This window comes from Meles meles, chromosome 1 (assembly GCF_922984935.1).
Source record: "Meles meles chromosome 1, mMelMel3.1 paternal haplotype, whole genome shotgun sequence".
NCBI lineage: Eukaryota > Metazoa > Chordata > Mammalia > Carnivora > Mustelidae > Meles > Meles meles.
Window position 1 is genome coordinate 162,949,405 of NC_060066.1, and position 20,119 is coordinate 162,969,523.

Genomic DNA, 20,119 nt, shown 5'->3' on the forward strand with positions numbered 1-20,119 from the left:
ATATTCCATTGTATGGATACACCACTTTATCCACTCCTCAGTTGATGGACATTGAATTGTTTCCACTTTTTTGGCTATTATGAATAGTGCTGCTATGAACATTTGTGTACAACTTTTTCTGTGATGTATGCTTTCATCTCTTGGCTATATACCTAGGAAAATGGAATTGCTGTCATATGGTAACTCAATATTTAACATTTTGAAGAACTGCTACCTCTTCTACAGTGCTTACTGTTTTACATTCCCATCAACAATTTATTCTGGCTCCAATTTTTCCCTCTCTTTGCCAATACTTGTTATTATGTGTCTTCTTATTTCAGCCATCGTAGGGAAACGTGACATGGTATGTTCTCTCATAGTGGTTTTGATTTGCATTTCTGAAGTCTCATAGTGTGGAGCAATTTTTTCGTGCATCCATTAGCCACTGGCCTATCTTTGGAGAAATGCCTATTCAAATCCTTTGGTCACTTTTTAAAACTGGATTGTGTCTTTGTATTATTAAAGTGACATGGGAAGCCACTGGGGCAGAGGAGAGACGGGATCTGATTTACATTTCCCAGGCTCACCCTGACTGCTGTGCTGAGAGTCATCTCATTTTCTCAGTGGGAGAAAACAGGCAGGAAAACAAGCAGTGAGGAGGTGAGTCCAAGAACCCCGGCAAGACAGGCTAGTGTCCTGGAACCACAGTGCCTGCAGCAGCAGCATGAGAAAGGCTTTGATGCTGGACACATTTTGAGGCCAAACGTGACAAGATTTCCTGATGGACTGCATGGGAGGTGTGCAGTAATAAGTTCTGAAACACTTCCAAGTCCTTTGTTCTGAGAAATGGGAACTGGAGCGTCAGTAGCTTGATCGGGGACGTGCTGAGTTTGAGATGCCTATTAGGCATTCGAGTGGAGAGATTATGTTGGCAGTTGGATATACAACTCCGGGGTTTAGAGACGTCTGGGCTGTTAATAAAAACATGTGTCAGCTGCCTACAAAAGGTATTTAAAGCCACAACACAGCATGAGATCACCAAGTCAGTGAGTACAGACACAGAGGATAGGTTTTTGTTGAATAAATGAAGTCTACTCCTTAACGTATGATACATAGATATTTTTTCTATTAACTAAACTTCAAATTAAATTTGTGGGAAGTGTATTAGTCCTGCAACTTCTCATGCCACTAATTAGTCCTCAAAATGCTTTATGGGACTGACACCTTGCATTCATCTCTCACTGATGTGTCTTAGGGTCCCATCTTCAGACAGCCTGTATCTGCCCCACAACCTTCACCTTCCCCTTACCACTAAGCTATAGGAAATGAGGAGATAAATGCTGGTACAGAATATGGTGATAAACTGTTGTTTCTCAACTGCAGAGACATAGGTGCGTTTATGCTTTTAATTATTAAGTAAAATAACTATCCAGCTAAGGTTGAATTGGCGGTTTAGAGTTATACTGAGGATAAAAAAAAAAATAAAGGCATAACTTTTGATTTAATAATCTCTACTAATTAATTTGAAAGTGTGTAAAACAGCTATGGTTATCCAGTTGTGATTACAAGATCATCAACAATAAAGAGATACTGTGCAGACTTCAAGTCTGTTCTTCTCCAAATGTGTGATCTCAAGATTAGGACCACTTTGTCTATATGCCCCATATTGAACATGAATAATTGTTTCACAATGGTCATCTAGTAATTCTGCCCTATGCCTGGTGACTAGGGGGAAGTTAAACAGAATTGGAAGTCATTTTCTACAAAGTTAGACTTTTTAAAAAAATGTAGGGAAAGTCCTGAAATTTAAATTCTTCGAAGTTTAGTTCTTAAAAAAACAAACAATAACAACAACAAACTCAGACATTTGTTTACTACTACTTTCTGCAAAAACAAGAAATGGGTAACTTTAGCCGAAATTTGTAAGAACTGCTTGAGGAAGCATAAAGGAGGAAATAACTTCCCAATTATGATGAGTGGACAAGACTTTTTAATTCACATTTAGCTAACAAAAAACAAATAGGAAAGTTTGTTGTTATCGATGTTCTAAATCTCAAAACAGGAGATGCTGTTTAAATATCAGGTGTATGATCTCTCCAGGTACACCCATTCTCAGCCCCGGGGGGGGGGGGCGGATCTCAATGCACCCAGTGTGCTTTCTACAGGAAAATGCATATGTATAACCCCTTGGACCAGAGAAGTTTCCTTGGGAGCTCTTTTTTCTTTTGGGCATTTTATGGTTATGTTGATATTACTAAATTTCTACTAAAACTTTAACTTTACACTTAGTTGGAAAACAGAATGAAATAGCTAGCTCAGTTTCTTTGTAATCTAGCTGCCTAAATCCACCCGTAAGACAGCAGATCGCCCCCAAATGTTTCATGCATGAGGAGGGCACATTAATCGTTAAGTAGTATTTTACATCAGTTTGTTCTCTTCTGTAGTGCACAGAAAGACTCTTTATTGCAAACAGAGCTACCCTACAACCCAGCAATCGCACTGCTGGGTATTTATCCTAAAGATACAAATATAGCAATGTTTATAGCAGCAATGTCCACAATAGCCAAACTATGGAAAGAGCCTAGATGTCCATCAACAGATGAATGGGTAAACAAGATGTGGTATATACATACAATGGAATATTATGCAACCATCAAAAAACCCAAAATCTTGCCATCTGCAACAACGTGGATGGAACTAGAGGGTATTATGCTAAGTGAAATAAGTCAATTGGAGAAAGACAATTCTCATATGATCTCACTGATATGGAAAATTTGAGAAACAAGGCAGAGGATCATTGGGGAAGACAGGAGAAAAATGAAACAAAATGAAACCAGAGAGGGAGAAAAACCCTAAGAGACTCTTAATCTCAGGAAACAAATTGAGGGTTGCTAGAGGGGAGGTGGCTGGGTGATGGACACTGGAGAGGGTATATGCTATGTTGAGCACTGTGAATTATGTAAGACTGATGAATCACAGACCTGGACCTCTGAAACAAATACATTATATGTTAATTAAAAAAAAAAAGACTTTTTAGAGTATGTACAGCAGTTTTTTAAACTGTTGAGTTTTCTCCCTTTTCCAATACAGCCATCATTGATGAACCATGGCCTGATACCCCTCTCAACACACAGGAGTGTTAATTAGGAACTGGATTCCTTCCAGTCTGCCCATATCCCTGGACTGCTTCTCTTCAACCACAGTAAGTCCAGGATCAAAACTGGTCACAGTCACATTAAGATTATCCAAACAAAAACACTGGGGAAATAAATCTGCTTAAACTGAACGTTTTAGTTTAATAACATACATAAAAGTCTTTGTTAAAGTATAAATGACACATTTTATTTAAAAAGTAATCATCCTCATCATACATATATAATTCCTTCTAAAGCGTCTTGGAGATCTTTCACATCATGTTCGGGTTTCACTGGCTCTATTCCAGAAGCACGGCCACCACAAAGCAGGTTGTAATTCTTGAGCTATTACACACTGGGATTTTGCAAATAAGGTACTTCGTACGGCAGCATGGGGAAAAAACGCTTAAAACACACAACTTATATCCATTTACAGAAATAACAGTTCCCAGTTGTGAACTAATTACTATACTTGGAAAATGCTAGCATTTTCATAAAAATCTGGTTAAGTTATGGTGCAAAATCTGAATTTTTTGCCAGCTTGGAGAAGGGCACATTTTGGTGACATCTCCTAAGCATTTCCCTGAGAGCATTAGGAATGTTATTAACTTAATGAAATGTTTCAGCCTCTAGAACGGTCTTCATCAAGGGAATACCTCAGAGGCAAAGACTTCTTGAGGACTCTAAGAAAAATTTGTGGGTCCCTAAGTGGAGGAAAAGAAACAACCATGAAAAGGACAACCAGCTGAGAACTCACCCAGAAGAAGGGATGAGAGATGAGAGGGTTGCCCCTAACCCAAATGTTATGCTCCTTCTATAAACTGCTGGAATGCATTTTCCACTTTACTTTGAAACTCTGCCATTTTCTGTGAATGAGCCACTGGGTTCCAAGGCACTCCCTTGTAAAAACGCAGCTGCAGCACAGCTTGGAAAGCACAGGCTGCTGGGGGTACTGCGGGGACTGGAAAGAGTTCCAGGGGAGGGGGGAGATGATCACAAGTCATCCTTTTCTTCTGGGAAGGAGTCTGACCAGCACCGCACACTATCAGCCATACGAAAACAACTGACAGGGTAGGAGCAGAGAGGTGGGTGATCTGGACACTGGAGGAGGCCAGCATGTAGGTAAGGCTGCGAGGAAGGCCCCACATCAGGAGAGGAAGCCAGAAAACTCAGAGGAAAGTACCTGGATCCCCAGGGTATTAGGGGATGGGAAGTGCTGCAAAAATGGAATAAAGACCTTTGTTCTTAGGAAAAGAGGTGGAAATTGAAACTTTCCTTTCTCCACCCTGTTCAAGCTACCCTGTTTCCGAGCCCCGAAATTCAGGCAGGTACCCTGAGCATTAGAAGTCAACAACACAAGGAGTTAGCCTGCCTCAGAAGGCCTGGCCTAGGGACTCAATCTCCCATCTCCCACTTTCTGTGGCCAAGTGTTCCAAAGTCTACCTGTAAGCCAGTTTTCGGGAACATGATAGAGAATCCCTTCACAAGATTACTTACTTGTGAGCAATTCTTTATGTGTATTCTCAGTTTTAGAATGTCATCAATGTGCTCTGAATCTCCAAAATATTTTCTAAGGTGTACAGAAAAAAAAAATGAACCTTTTCTAAGGAAAAAAATGCCCACATTTGCGTCATCAAAAGGAAACTTGTACATTTATACGCGGCAATACTTCCTATCGGCATTTATTACTTGATACTTAAACACTAAGAATAAATGTTCGTTTTCAGACACAGAGCAAATTCAACAGTCTATCACTTCAATGAGCCCATTCTACTATTAGGGAATACTTACAAACATTCTCTACGCAGGTACTTTACATCAATCTGGAAATACAATCAAGAGGCAATGCTTTAAGGCTACATATTAAGGCTACCTTGGTTATTTGAAATATGTATAAGTAATAAAGATGCTTTTGCAAAAGGAGAGTATGAATTAAACACTGTTTCCACTATTGGAAAAGAAATACTATTACAAACCAACAAGACATTCAAAATGTTATCTTAAAATTTATTGCTATTACTATATGGCAGATAGATTATTGCTCAAACTGCCCATTTCCAAACACCAAGAGATTCTCACTTTTCTATCTTTTAAGCAAGGCTACATCAGAATAAAGACTTGAAATTAAACTTCCTTTTGTGTTAAAAGAGATTTATTATAATAAAGTAAGTGCAAGTAAGTGTTATTAAAAATGCCGGTTAACATTATAAAGTGTCTGTATCATTCTTCTAGTACAAATGTTGGAAGTAACATCATAATTCTAAATGTACACAGAACTTGGAAAACATAAAATCATGCACAAGCCCAGACTATAACTGCACGCTGTCCTTTTAGGTATCACCACACTCTTTTCCTGGTCCCAGATCACTCCACAATCTGAAAATATATATTAATTCCTCCGATTCCAAACTTCAAAATTTCAGTGTTTTAAATGTATGTCAGTTATCACACATTAACAATGCTTTGAAGTCATTATATTCTCACCAAGTGCTTCTAGTTCCTGTATTTCCCTTTCTCAATAGACCTTGAACAAAAAGTTGAGTGAGAAAAACTGATTAGAGGAGCCAGCATGACACATATTCCTAATGATTCATTTAAAAGTGGCATAAGGTGTTTTATGTATGTATGTATTATATAAATAAAAAGACCTACAAGGTGTGAAAGACAGTGAAGAAAATAAGCAGCTCACCCTCTGCCTGCTTACTTGGCTCCGTGGAGAGGAAGAGGCAGAGCCGGAAGGAGGTCATGGCAAGTCAGAACCACTGGGAGTGTGTGTGTTTGGTGAGGGGGAGGCGGAGAGCATCACAGAGCAGCGGGGGAGAGGCGTGTGGTTATTAAGGGAAATGCAACAGTATTACCTATCTGCTTTTGCCCACCCTGCTGAAGCAGGGACTGGTTCCAACCTGACCTCCCTCGGAGCGTCCCAGTGAGGCTCTGGGGTAATTCTATTCCCCCAGCACCATGCAAACAGCCACTGCACTTCAGATGGTGTGAAGACGCCGCTGCTCCCGGCTGTGAATAATTCCGCAAACGTGAGGAACAACAGTATCAGTTTGGACATTTCGCAAATACCAAGAGACTCTGGGCTAGGCCTCAACATGAAGGCAGGTGACAGTTTTTACAAATGAGCTGCTAACGCCCAGAGAGGTTAAGTGGTTCAGCCAAAGGGAAGACAAGGGCACTAGATGTGATAATTATCCCTCTGTGACGGCACTGATCACACTTGCATGTGCACGTAATTCACTCGGGATCTCATCCAAAATGCACTGGGTCCCTCGTGGGGCGTCTGATTCTGTATATACTGGCTCCTAGGAGAGGCCGGTGCTGTGTGGACCCAACCGAGGGCACTTTGAGAAGCAAGAATCTACAACACAAAGAGGGAGCCCCCTCTGTCTCTGGCTCTCTGGGCCACAAGTCCATCTTGGGAGTCCTGGGCAGAAGGAGACTCACACTCCAGTGTTCTCTGCCCACCACGTACATCCCCGGGGAAAAGGTGCCTTGCACGAGTGAGCAGCCATCTACAAGACTGTGTTCATGTATTTTCTGAGAGCACCATGACTATATGAACAGCCAAACAAATAACCTAATTCAACTTGAGTAAATGGAGAGCTCTGCTGGCTGGAAATAAAACGAATCTTTTTCTCCTGTAGTTCTTACAGTGAACATGATATAAAGGCATAAAAAAAATCAGCATATGAAATTTCATAGTAAAAGGCCAGATGTGCAACAAATACATATAATATGACTTCTAAGAAATAAAATGCATTTTATCAGAATAAAGTGCTACCACTGTTCCCAGCTAAAATCATCTCCTCTTCCAAATACAAGGAAAAAACCTTGAATTGTAAGGAAAATGACTGCATTGCCTGCCAGCACAAGGCCACAGGCTCCCCATTTGATCTGAAACACAAGAAAAGAGGATTAAATCTTTACTTTCTTCATATTGCACTCCTTGAAAGTCTCTTATTTTCTGCATTAGAATTATCCAATGAAATATCACATAAAACTGCTAAAAGGCTTAATAATGTAACAGGCAGGAGACAGTGAATTATTCAGTAATTAGCCTAATTACTTCGCAAGCCTTGATAATTAAGTCTGTATCATCCTTATCATTTTCCCCATTAGACATATTTCTCAACTTGTCTTCAGTAGACGATGACTACCTTAAGTAAAATACAAGCAGCCGGAACACAAACGGTCCAATTATAATACAGGGTACTAAAAGTTCTATACCCATTGCCTTCTTTCAGGAAAATAGGAACTGGAGAGTTGTGGATTAGTCTGTTTCTTTTTTTAAGCTTTAAATAATAATCTGCATACAAATGAAACAGCTTTCCAGCGTGGCAGATGGTTCTACGGAGGCACAGGAGGGGATGAGAGTACCCTCTAGTGGGCATTCTTTGTTTTAATTTAACCGGTAGAAAGAAAACGTCAAAGAAAGGGGTTCTTCATAAAACATGATGCATAAAACAGAAATCCTTACAGCCAAACAGAAGAAGCACTGGTCTAAGGTACACAAAGAATAAAGTCGTGATGATTTTGCACTCAAAAACCTTCAAAGCTTCTCCATTATCTAGATAGAGTGCAAACTGGCATGGCATTCAAGAGCCTACCCAACTGGGCTTCACCAGCCTTTGTGGCCTTGACCTCAACCACATCCTTTTGGCTCCATCATACTGAACTGTTCTTTATACCATATATTGCCTTTTCACACATGGGGGCCATTCCATATAACAGCCTTCCCTACTCTAATCAAAACCTTATTTATTCTCAGAGGCCTACATCAAATGCCAGTTGGAATTTCTTCCTGGTGCTCCTATGGTTTGTGATCATGTTTCAATTATCATACATAATACATTTATTGTGTACTTACCCATCAGGCTAGTTTCTGTGCTTTCTGGAACAGAGACAGTATCTGGCTCTTATTCCTGGTATCTTACAAATAGCAGATGTTCCAAAGATTCAATGCCCCAAGTAAGATATCCAATGCCCCAAATAAGAGTTTCATGAAATTGAAACAGTATGTAGCGAGCGGGAATAAAAGCAAGTAGGATGAAAGGCAATGAACGTCCAAGAAGTGAATAAATTATACCCACAGTGTGTGTTTTAGAGACAAAAAGAAAAATTTCATATTCTATGTGAAGATGTCATCTTATCACTTTATCTTCTAGAGGCCACAGTGGACCTTAAAATATGCCAACTGTATTGGGTTGAAAATTGTGTCCATGATCGTTATTTACTGGAGAAGAACCTGAGATGACGTTCACTTTGGAACCAAAGAGCATTGCTGTCCTAGTCTCAGTGGATCACCCTAAGTGGCAAGGACTTAAGCACAATTCCAGAAAATAGCTTAAAGTCGAAAAGGCAAGAAAATCACATGGTCTGGCTACAAGTTGTGAGAGAAACAAAGAAAGCATTCTGAAAACAAGGCCAAGACATAGATAGGGAGATCTAAAATGGAAGAGCACAACTAAACACACGGCTGAATTTGAGTCTTACGCCTCAGCCCTGGAAATGAAATTGATGTTCTGGACACACGCCTTTGATGTAAACTCAGCAACAACCAGGCAAAACAATAGGAGACAAAACTTACCACGGACACACGGGCAAGAATAACAGGAAATCCAAAGGCAGAGACAACAATTCCAGTAGTAAAAAAATATGCCAGCTCCCGGCAGGCACTACTTGTGGCGTCGGAGTCATAAGTTGCTCTTTTGGCAATGAAATGGGGGATGGGAGAGATGACGTGAAATATCAGGACAAACAAGGGCCAGTAAACGCTGTCAGGTGGACCCAGAAGAAACGCAAAAAGAAAAGTTACGGTTACATTTTAAAGACACTCTGCCATTTCAAAGTCAGAATTAGCTTCAATGTCTGGGTCAAACAATCATTCATTTAATTGTCAGTACTCGTACATGAGATGATTTATACCAGGAACAGATAAGATATAATGATTAAAAATTATTAGTCCTTTAACATATAGTTTACATGGTGTTAAAAAAAACCAAACAACATGGAACCTAGAATCTTTATTAGTAGTTTTCTGTTATTACTGAGCTTCCTGAACTGTAATTTTTAAAAAAGATTTTATTTATTTATTTGACAGAGAGCACAAGCATGGGGAGAGGCAGGCAGAGGGAGAAGCAGGCTCCTGTGCCCCAAGCACTCGATCCCAGGACTGAGCTACCCAGGCGCCCCCTGCGCTGTAATTTCTTAAAGAGAGTCTTCACTTAGTGCAGATGACTTCACCCAGTCATCTTTGCTTTCCCTACAGAATATAGCACAATGCCTTCAATGTGCTAATTCAATAGAGATCTTTTGAGTATATGCATGTTGGAAACCCTTCAATGGCTTAATAAAACCCTGATTCCTTGCCCTGGCCTACAAAGTTTTATATGATCCCTTCATTTTGTGCCATCTTCTCTTCATTCACTCAGTAGCCACACTAGCCTTTTTTCTGTTCCTTAAACACTCTGAGCTCATCCCTGTATTAAGGTTTCTGCACTAGCCATGTCCTCTGCTTAGAATGCTCCCCTCCCCCTCTTCTCATTGGCTGGTTCCTTCTTATGTAATCTAAACGGAGAGGCCTTCTTCTAAAGGTGGCTCTCCCTGACCATTTCAACTTATTTACAAATGGTCTCCCTGACCATTTCAACTTCTTACTTTTTTTTATTGAGGTATAGTTGACACACAATGTTACATTAGTTTTCGGGTGTACAACATAGTGATTCAACAAGTCTATACACCATGCTATGTTCACAAGTGTAGCTACTACCTGTCTCCATACATTGCTATTATGATACCACTGACTATATTCCCTATGCTGTGCCTTTTAACCCCATGATTTATTCATTCCATAACTGGAAGCCTGCATCTCCCATTGCCCTTCACCCATTCTGCCCATCCCTCCACCTCCCAACCCAACCGTCAATTTGTTCTCTTCAATAAATGGTGGAACAGCTAATGCAAATGAATGAAACTGGGCCACTTCCTTATATCATATATAAAAATAAACTCAAAATGGATTAAAGACCTAAAAGTGAGACCTAAAACCATAAAACTCCTAGAAGAAAACATAGGCAATAATCTCTGACATCAGCCTTAGCAACACTTTCTTAGGGAAGTCTCCACAGGCAAGGGAAACAAAAGCTACTGGGACTACACTAAAATAAAAAGCTTTTTGCACAGTGAAGGAAACCATTAATAAAATGAAAAGGTAACCTACTGAATGGGAGAAGATATCTGCAAATGATACATCTGGTAAGATGTTAATATCCTAAACACATAAAGAACTTACCCAACTCCACACCAAAAAACCCCCAAGCAATCTAATTTAAAAAGGGCAGAGGACCTGCACAGATATTTTTCCCAAAGAAGAAATATAGATGGCCAACAGACACATGAAAAGATGCTTAACATCACTCAACATCAGAAAAATGCAAATCAAAACCACAATGAGATATTATCTTATACCTGTCAGAATGGCTAGTATCAAAAAGACAAGATGTAACAGGAACTGCCAAGAATGTGGAGAAAAGGGAACCCTTGTTCACTGCTATAGGAATGCAAATGGGTGCAAACCACTGTGGAAAACAGCATGGAGGTTCCTCAAAAAAAAAAAAAAAAAAAAAAACGAGTTACCATATGATCCAGTAATTCCACTACTGGATATTTACTCCAAGAAAACAAAAAAACACTGATTAAAGAAGATACATGCATATCTATGTTCACTGCAGCATTATTTACAATAGCCAGGATACAGAGGTAACCCAAAGTCCATCAGTAGATGAAAGGATAAAGAAGATATGGGACAGACGGACACACACACACACAAACACACACACATGCTGGAATACTACACAGCCATAAAAAAGAATGAGATCTTGCATTTGTGATGATATGGATGGACACAGAGGACATTATGCTACATGAAATAAAATGGACCATCCATTTTAAATATTTCAAGTTATCCTTAAGCACACTGCCTTCTTAACTTTTTGCACAGCACTTATCCCTATCTGATATTTCCTTGTTATGAGAACAAGACTCTAATTTGTCTTAATCAATCACTATTTATCTCCATGATCTAGAATGAGGCACTCCGTTAATACTTACTAAATAAACAAAAAGAATTTTAAGAATGAAAGTTATAAAAATAAATATGCTTACTCACAAAAATTTTAGACAGCCTTCACTATAAGAGGTAACAATAATAATGTAATGTTTTACATTATTTAAAAATTGCCATCTGCTTTTCCATTACATTTTTTCTATAACTACTTCAAAAATATGTTTCTCCATCAGGTAGATGTTTATTATACTTCATTCCTTAACAGAAAAAAAGCAGTCTCTACTCACATTTATATATCCACATCACAGAAATAACAGCACAATACAGATCCTCCCTGATAGCCAGCACCTGTAAGCAGAAGTTCTGGCAAAGCTACACTGTGATGAAAGCTTATTTCAGCCACAGATTTAGGAGTGCAGGATGGTAACCAGAAAGCAAGGGAAAGGGCCCTTTATCGATAGAACTCAGGATGTAAACACTGAGTTCTAAGTCCTAATTTCATACTACAGGGATTTTTGTATGTTTCAAGAATCATCAAACAATATTGGTGAAGGGGTGTTTGGAGATTCTCTAGTTCAAAGTCCTTGTTTTACCAGTGAGGAAATGGAGATACAGAGAGGAGAAAAGGTCTGGATTGGACCCTGCTGTGACCTGACATGCCCACAGCCACGAGCTCTTAATTCTTCCTAGAACACAGTGAGAGTTTCCTGTAAAACAACGTAGTAGACCACATTCCTGTTCACAGTAAACCATCAATATTCAACTACAAGAACTGTTAATATAGAAGCAATCTTGTTTATACACAAAATATAAATATTAAATGTTAACTATTCAGAAAACATGTAGGCCAGAGACTGGCAAACTTTTTCCAGAAAGACCAAAGAGTAAACATTTTAGACTCTGCAAGTTGTATTCTCTCTCTCTCAAATACTCTGTCCCTGTAGTATAAAAGTAACCAAATATAGTACACAAACAAGTGTCACTGAGTTCCGATAAAATGTTAATTACAAAAATAGCCATCAGGCATTGTTTGGCCTGTGCGCCAGTTTGCTGACTTGTAATATAGACAATAATACTGGGTTACCATCGTTAAGATATAAGACTAATTTCTTCATTGTAGCAGTAACGGCTCATTTTTTTATTTTACCTTATAGAGATCACAGAGAATCAGAACACCTGGATTTAGAGTTGGTTACAGAAAAATGGTCAAAAGATTCAGGACATGAGTCACTTAATGCTGTGCGATTTGGTTAAGTCTTTAACCACTCTGGGCTTTGGTTCCCCAGCTAGAAATGAGGATAACTTATATCCTTTTTTTCTTTTAAAGATTTTATTTATTTCACAGACAGAGATCACAAGTCAGACAGAGATCACAAGTAGGCAGAGAGGCAGGCGGGGGGCGGGGGGAAGCAGGCCCCCCGCTGAGCAGAGAGCCCGATGTGGGGCTCAATCCCAGGACCCTGGGATCATGACCCGAGCTGAAGGCAGAGACTTTAACCTACTGAGCCACCCAGGCACCCCAGGATAACTTATATCCTTAAAGTTAGACTCAGGTAATAGTTACAAACACTCTTGACAAATGTTAATTATTGCTTACAACTGGCTCCCTCTCATGTACACACAATTTCTGTGATAGCTGGCCGGGACTGGGAGGAATAGTTTTGTTTTTTTTTTTTTATTAGAGAGCAAGTGAGCAAGAGAGCATGAGTCAGGGGAGAAGCAGAGAGAGGGAGAAGCAGATCCCCCACTGAGCAGGAAACCCGATGTGGGGCTCCATCCCAAGATCCTGGGATCCTGACCTGAGTCGAAGGCAGACACCCAAACAACTGAGCCAGTTAGGCGCCCCGGGGGTTGGGGGCAGGGGGGAGATTTGAACTCATCAATGTCCTGCAGACTTGCTCCAGATGATTTAAGTTAGTTCCATCACCTCCTATGCAGTTAGTTGCTCAGGCCAATCACCTGGGGGGCATCCTCAAACCCTTTCCCTTTGCTGAACTTTGACATCAGTTAACAAAACCTGTTAGTTCTGCCAACCTGGATCTATCTTTCCTTTCTTTCCATTGCTACTGCCATGGCCCTATATCTGGCTTGATTGATGAGAGCAGTGCCCTGCTACTCGCCCTGACTGCACTTGCGGCACCTTGCTACCCAATGTCACATTTGGGCCAGACTGACCTTCTTAAAACATAAACCCCCTCACCCTCTAAACCTATTCTCAAGATATTTTTCCGGCTCCTACTGCCTGAAGTACAAAATCTCATACAGTGTCTTACAGACTGACTGATTCTACATCCTTGACCAACCCTTCTTCTACCCATCCCAGCTGTATTCCATGCTCTACCATAACGAACCACATGTGGTTTCCTCAACAGTCTATATGCTCTCATGTCTGTGAGCCTTGCCATAGGACTTTCCTGCTGCCCAAAGTCCTCTTTCCCCAGTTATCTGCATGGCCTACTTCCTTATTTCCTTTGTTTCTGCTCACACGGCACCCTCTCTGAGAGGCCTGCCCTGACCACTCTCCCCAGGGCATTTGTGCCCTTTAGCCTTTATTTTTCATAACATTTCTGCCACTGATAGAATGGACATTTTTCAGTCTGTTTATTGTCTGTCTTCCCCACTGAAATACACACTCTAAGAGAGCAGGGCCTTGGTTCTCTTATTCCTTAACCCTCCGGTCCTGTAACGGTGGCTGGTACATGGTAAGCACTCGACCAACAGCTGCTGAATGAAGAAATTTTGTTGAATGTTCCCTCTGCCTAGAATGCCCTCACCTAACTCATCAGCCCCACAAACTCCTATTCAGGCACCACATCTCGGCTTAAAGAGCACTGCTTCTCTGCAGCTCTCCCAAGAAGACTCAAATATGCCTTCTCAAAGTGCTCAGGGTCCTTTGCGCTCGGCTCCACTACCAATCAACTGGACCATCACCTGCCTGCCTCTCAGGCACAACTAGAACTGTGCGCTCCGTGAGGAAAGGACTGTGTCTCTTCATTCTTGCTTCCCCAGCTGGTCCAGAACAGGTGCTCGGTCCATGCTTACTAAATGAATACGTCAAGTCTGAAAAGAGCTTCTGTCTCTGTACAAACACAACTGACCCATGAAGGGACCTGGACTTCACTGACTCATTGGTTAGAGCTTGGTGCTACACTGACCAAACTTGCTAACACTCATACTAAGGGTGACAATGGCACAAAAACAAGAATGGTTCTTTTTGAGATGAGAACTTACCCATAATCCTCTAAGGCACAACCCAGCATGAGAAAAGTCAGCCCAATGGCCCCACTGAAGGACAATGCCACGAGAGCTGTGAAGAATAAAACCAAGAGTTAAAGATCCCAGATCAGGGGTTGCCAGGACTTTAGGGGAGGAGAGAAGGAATAGAGAGTGCCTACTAATGGGGATGGAGTTTCTTCTGTGGGTGATAAAATATTCTGGAATTAACTAGTACAATGGGTATGGAGTTTCTTCTGCGGGTGATGAAATGTTCTGGAATTAACTAGTAGTGATGACTGCACAACCTTGTGAATATACTAAAAACCACAGAATTTTACACATTTTAAAAAAATTTTTATTTGACAGAGAGAGAGAAAGTACAAGTAGGGGGAGTGACAGGCAGAAGGAGAGGGAGAAGCAGGCTGCCAGTTGAGCAGAGAGCCCGGTGTGGCCTAAGCCCAAAGGCAGATGCTTAACCAACTGAGCCACCCAGATGCCCCCAATTTCACACTTTAAAAGGGCCAATTTTATGGTATGTGATTTAGATCTCAGTAAAAACATTCAATTAAAGAAAGAATTACAAGGTTCCCAATTTAAGCAAAGATAGTGATTTACCTATTTCATTAGTTGTTATCACATTTGACTGGCAAATAACTGCCTATGCCCACCATGTTAAAATCATTAGGTGAGAAAAGGTCTCAAGCACTTCCCAACCCCTATCTAATATATAAATCCCTTCTATTCATCACAAGAGGCTAGCTAGCCAGCCTGTCTGCACAACTCCAGTTGGAACTCACTGCCGCCAGAGGCAGATCATCTCCTTCTGACAATATCCAAATGCTGAAAATCCTTTCTTTAAATTATATCCCAAAGTGCCTCACTGTAATATACATATCCTTTGATCATTTTGCCTCCCCCAACCACAGTACTTCCAAGTATTTGAAGACTGCTTTCATGTCTTCATAGAAAATGATTCCCAACTAGTATCCACTGAATAAAATATTTATTCCCTGCGTCTGTTCAACACTAATCTCTGAGGGGGTAGGAACGAATGTGTCTTTGTCACGCTGCTGAGCGGGAGACAGAGTATCAGGGCTGTTAAAAAATCTTGAGCTCTGAGTCACCAACAAGGGTTCAAATCTTAACACTGCCACCAACTGGTTGTGTGACCTTGGAGAGAAACTGAAGCTTTCAATCTGATTTCTCACCTGTGAAATGGGAATAATGGTGCCACCTTATCACAGAGCTGATGGGAAGTAAAGGAGATAATCTATATGAAGTGTTTGGCAAAAGGAGGTGCTCCATGAATAAATGTTGCCTGACGAAGATATCTGCTCATCTTAGCAACACTCTTTGCTAAAGGTATAAACCCAAAGCACAGGACACATGTGTAAAACTGAAACATCCCACCCTCTCCTTTCAAACACACTTCTTCCCTTTAAATTCTACCTTTTTAAAGATTTTATTTATTTGACAGAGAAAGAGCGCAAGCAGGGGGAGCAACAGGCAGAGGTAAAGGGAGAAGCAGGCTCCCCACTGAGCAGGGAGCCCAATGTGGGGCTGCATCCCAGGACCCTGGGATCATGACCTGAGTCAAAGGCAGACACTTAACTGACTGAGCCACCCAGGTGCCCCTTTAAATTCTATCTTGAAAGACCAACCAACACTATCATCACACTCTTAGAGACAATCAGCAATTCAAGGTGACTCACTCTCCCAGATGTCACTCAAACCTACTGCTACAAACCAATTGAGTGTGTCCTCTCCCCAAATTCATGTTAAACCCTAATGTCAATGTGATGGTATTTAAAGCTTCTAGAAGGTGATTAGGTCATTCAGGAGGGGCCCTCATGGATGGGATTAGTGCCCTCATAAATGGGACTCCAGAGGTCCCTTGCCCTCTCTGCTATGTGAGGACACAGAGAGAAGATGGCTGCCTGTAAATGAGAAAGCAGGCATTCATCAGACCCTGAATCTGCTGGCACCCTGATCTTGGACTTCTCAGGATCCAGGACTGAGAAATATATGTTTGCTGTTGAAGCCATCCAGTTTTCTGGCATTTTTGTTAGAGCAGCCCTAAAGGACTGAGATGTCCACCCTCTTCTCCCAAACCCTCTGCTATTGCCCCAGTGCAGACCCTCACCATCTCACACCTGCCTACGACTGTGACTCTTCCAATCCAGCCTCCATGTAGCAGACAGCGGTCTCACAAACAGAGATGGTGTTGCCCATTCACAGCTGCTCTCACAGCCTGCGAGTTGTTTGGGATATGTTCTCTCCACTTGGAAAAAACTCTGTCCTTGCTCCATCCTTAGTAAGCCTTTCCCTTACGGACTTTTTTAGAGTCAATGAAAAATTGGCTCTTTTGTGAGAGCTGTCCTCCTTCTCCCAGGAGCAGGGTTAAGTAATCCCATTTGTGTTAGTTTCCTGGGGCTGCTATTAACAATGTACTACAAAGGAGACCCTTTAGAACCACAGAAGTTTAGGGGCACCTGGGGGCTCAGTGGGTTAAAGCCTCTGCCTTAGGCTCGGGTCATGATCTCAGGGTTCTGGGATCGAGCCCCACATTAGAGGGAGCTTGCTTACTCCTCTCTCTCTGCCTGCCTCTCTGTCTACTTGTGATCTCTGTCTGTCAAATAAATAAATAAAATCTTAAAAAAAAAAAAAAAAGAACCACAGAAGTTTATTTTCTCACAGTTCTGGAAGCTTGACATCTCGAATCAAGGTGATGGCAGGGCCATGCTTCCTCCAAAGGTTCTAAGGCAAGAATCTTTCCTTGCTTTTTCCTAACTCCTCTTTGGTGCTTCTTGGCGTCTACCTGCATCATTCCAGTTTTTGCCTCTGTTTCCCTGTGGTGACCTCCCTATGTCTCTATATGCAAATTTCCTTTTTTATAACGACACCAGTCATCGCATTAGGGCACACTCTAATCCAATTTCATCCTAAATTGATAATATCTGCCAAGACCCTATTTCCAAATAAGGTCACATTCACAGGTACTGGGGAGTTAGAACTTGACCATTTCTTTTGAGGGATACAATTCAATTCGTAACACCATCTCTAGCTCGTGTTATCTAAGCACACCTTGGACACTTCAACAGTAATATAATTATTTCCAGTTCTGTCACCCCAAAATTACTTTTATCCCAAGTCATAGGCATAGAGCAATCTCTCAATAAAAGGTGAGTGTCTGTAAAATCCTTCTTTCCCTTTGTCCTTTTCCATTTTATGGTCTATCTTCTTTTTCACTACAACACAATTTCTAACAAATTCACACATAACCATTTTTATTATTTGATAGTCTGGGGGTATGACTAAATAGCACAGTGCAGTACTGAGATACTACTTGTCACCTGTTTTCTGCATTGGCTACAAACCGACATGTCACACACTGGACACCGTCCAAGTAAACCATATTTACTAAACTGATAAAAAGTCAGCCAGAAATAATGATAACATGTGTCTGCCTCTAAGAGGTCACATACCCACTTAAATTTCAGAGTGCACACACATGCAAGCAAATATACTCTACACATGTTTATAGCAGATGCTGATTAACTGGGAAGATCCTTGGGTACAAATTCTAAAGAGGACAGTAATTCCAATATAGAAACAAGTTACACTACTCTATTCAAACATTAAAAATCCGAATGGTTTCCCACCAAAAGGAAGCCTTCCAGTAGCCTCTCCCACCGCTGCCACCCCTTTGAACTGCCCCATTTAAAAAAAAAACAAAAAACTGTGCGAACATTACTTTCTTGTCCGTCCATAGAGACACTAAAGAAAGTAACGATAACATTCCACTAATCTATTCTCCACAACTACGAAAAATACAGAATCTCTGGGGGCCTTCCGTTGCCTGCAGTCAACTCTGCTCAGCTGGAAAAATCATCAGTACCGAGAGGGTTAGGAGCCCCGGTGCCGAGAAGACTAGAGACAATGGCTGCTCTGAAGGAAACGCGAAACTGCGGAGCTGCAGGAAGAGGGAGGAGAGGCGTTAGGGTGGACTTGTCAGGAAGTGGAAATCCAGGCTGTTTAAAACTCGGCAGAGGTGGGGGTGGGGGGGCCGCTCCGAGGAGCTGAGGAGGTGAGGAGCCGGGAGGTGATGCTCTGGGTTAACCCGGGTGTCCCAGGAAGGCACTGCTCCAGACTTCACCTGGAGGGCCCCGGAGAGCCGGGCGGGAGCGTGAAGACCAGCGAGATGCCACCCGCACCCCCCGGGGCGAAGGGAGGGGGCGAACTTCACCCAACCCCCGGAGAGGCGGGGAGGGCGGTGGGCCTAGGGGATGCCGTTCCCCGCCCACGCGCTGAAGACGCAGCTCCAGGCTTAGCCCGGGACGGAAGCGACACCCCACCGCAGGACCAGGGAGCGAGCTGGGGGGCCACGGTTGTACCTTTAACGCCCGCCATGTCTCCCGAGCTGGGGCCGCGGCTGCTTCCGGCTTCCTGCCACCGCCCGGCTGCCGCCCAGACCCGGCCCCGCACGGCACCGCGGGTCCCGGGCCCGCCCCTTCACGCGGAGCCCCGCCCCTGCCGGTCAAAGACCCACTCCAGAGCCCCGCCCCGCCCCGCCACCCGAAGCCCCGCCCCTGCTTCTCCAAGAGCCCCGTCCTTACCGATCCCGATCCTCCACGCTCAGCCACCCGGAGACCCGCCCCTGCTTCTCCAAGCTCCGCCACGCCGAGCCCCTAACATTCCCGATTTTCCCCTCCCGGACATGCACAGCCCCGCCCCTGTCCGTCCAGGATCCGTCCCGCCCATGCCAGTCCCCTGTGGTTTCCAAGTTCACTCTATACACTTACAGCCCAGTCTCTGGGATCTTTCGCCACTCAGAGCCCCGCCCCCGCCGGTCCCGACCGCGTCTGCCCCTTCACTCAGACCCGATCCTTGTGGGTCCCCGGCTCTCGCCTGCCACGCAGAGCCCCGCCCATCTCGCCCATAACCCCGCCTCCAGCTAGCAGAGTCCCGCCCATCTCGCCCATAACCCCGCCTCCAGCTCGCAGAGTCCCGCCCCATCCCGTGATCCAGGTACTGAGCTTGCACTGGAAATCTGCTGTCACCGTGTAATCCCGGTCTTGCCCCCGGAGTCTTCCTCCTAGATCCTGAGCCCTAGGTGTAATCCCCGAACCTGCCCCACGTTCGCTCCTTCAGTCGTCGGCTGGGGCCTCGGCTCCTCTGGCATCTCTGGGTCCGCGGGCCAAGACACTCCAGAGCAGCCTACCCAGTGCAGGTACCGCGCGTTTGCCGTTCCTGGCTACAAGTAATCTCTGCGTGAGGGTGGAGGACGAGAAGGTGGGGAGAGGAAAGGGGGGAATTACAATCGGTAGGGAAGAAAGGGACACCCATATACAGAGCAGCATTATTCTCTGAGCCCCCACTTGCTTCTGTGTGTGTGTGTGTGTGTGTGTGTGTGTGTGTGTGTGTGTGCGCGCGCGCGCGCGGATTTGCGTTTACCAGACGAGGACTGCGGCGGAGCTGGAGATGGGAGCATCAGAGAAAAGGCCCAGAGGAGACATTCCTCCTGAAGATCTTGGCATTTGCATGAACGTGCCTTGCTTAATACTAACTTTAACACTTTTAAAGCACAGTTTTTTCCCCTTACACCCTGGTTTGTTTAGAGAGACAAAGACCGATAATCTCTTTTGCGTCTGAAACTTTCATGAATATTTAAATAAATACTATTCTTACACCTTAGGACTCAAAATCTGCAGGTAACCAA

At 42.9% G+C, this 20,119-nt stretch overlaps 1 protein-coding gene across 2 annotated transcripts; it reads right to left on the reverse strand.

The window, feature by feature from the left end:
- Positions 1-5,247: 5,247 nt before the first annotated feature.
- LEPROT lies at positions 5,248-19,305 on the reverse strand. 2 transcript variants are annotated; one of them, XM_046016204.1, is made up of 4 exons: positions 19,203-19,305; positions 14,416-14,491; positions 8,707-8,893; positions 5,248-7,013 (listed from the first exon to the last, which is right to left on the reverse strand). In XM_046016204.1, exons 2-4 carry the CDS (start codon positions 14,442-14,444, stop codon positions 6,897-6,899), a joined length of 333 nt encoding a protein of 110 aa, XP_045872160.1. In that variant the 5' UTR covers positions 14,445-14,491; positions 19,203-19,305; the 3' UTR covers positions 5,248-6,896. The 2 variants fall into 2 exon arrangements, with proteins under 2 accessions (XP_045872160.1, XP_045872153.1); XM_046016197.1 differs by lacking the exon at positions 19,203-19,305 and adding an exon at positions 18,795-18,896.
- Between the last annotated feature and the right edge of the window lie 814 nt (positions 19,306-20,119).

Coding starts and splice junctions, on each gene's coding strand:
- LEPROT (XM_046016197.1), bottom strand. Junction 8,894..14,415: donor TGTGCCTTAGAGGATTATGG/GTAAGTTCTCAT, acceptor TCCACCTGACAG/CGTTTACTGGCCCTTGTTTG. Junction 7,014..8,706: donor TTCTTGCCCGTGTGTCCGTG/GTAAGTTTTGTC, acceptor CTTGTGTTTCAG/ATCAAATGGGGAGCCTGTGG.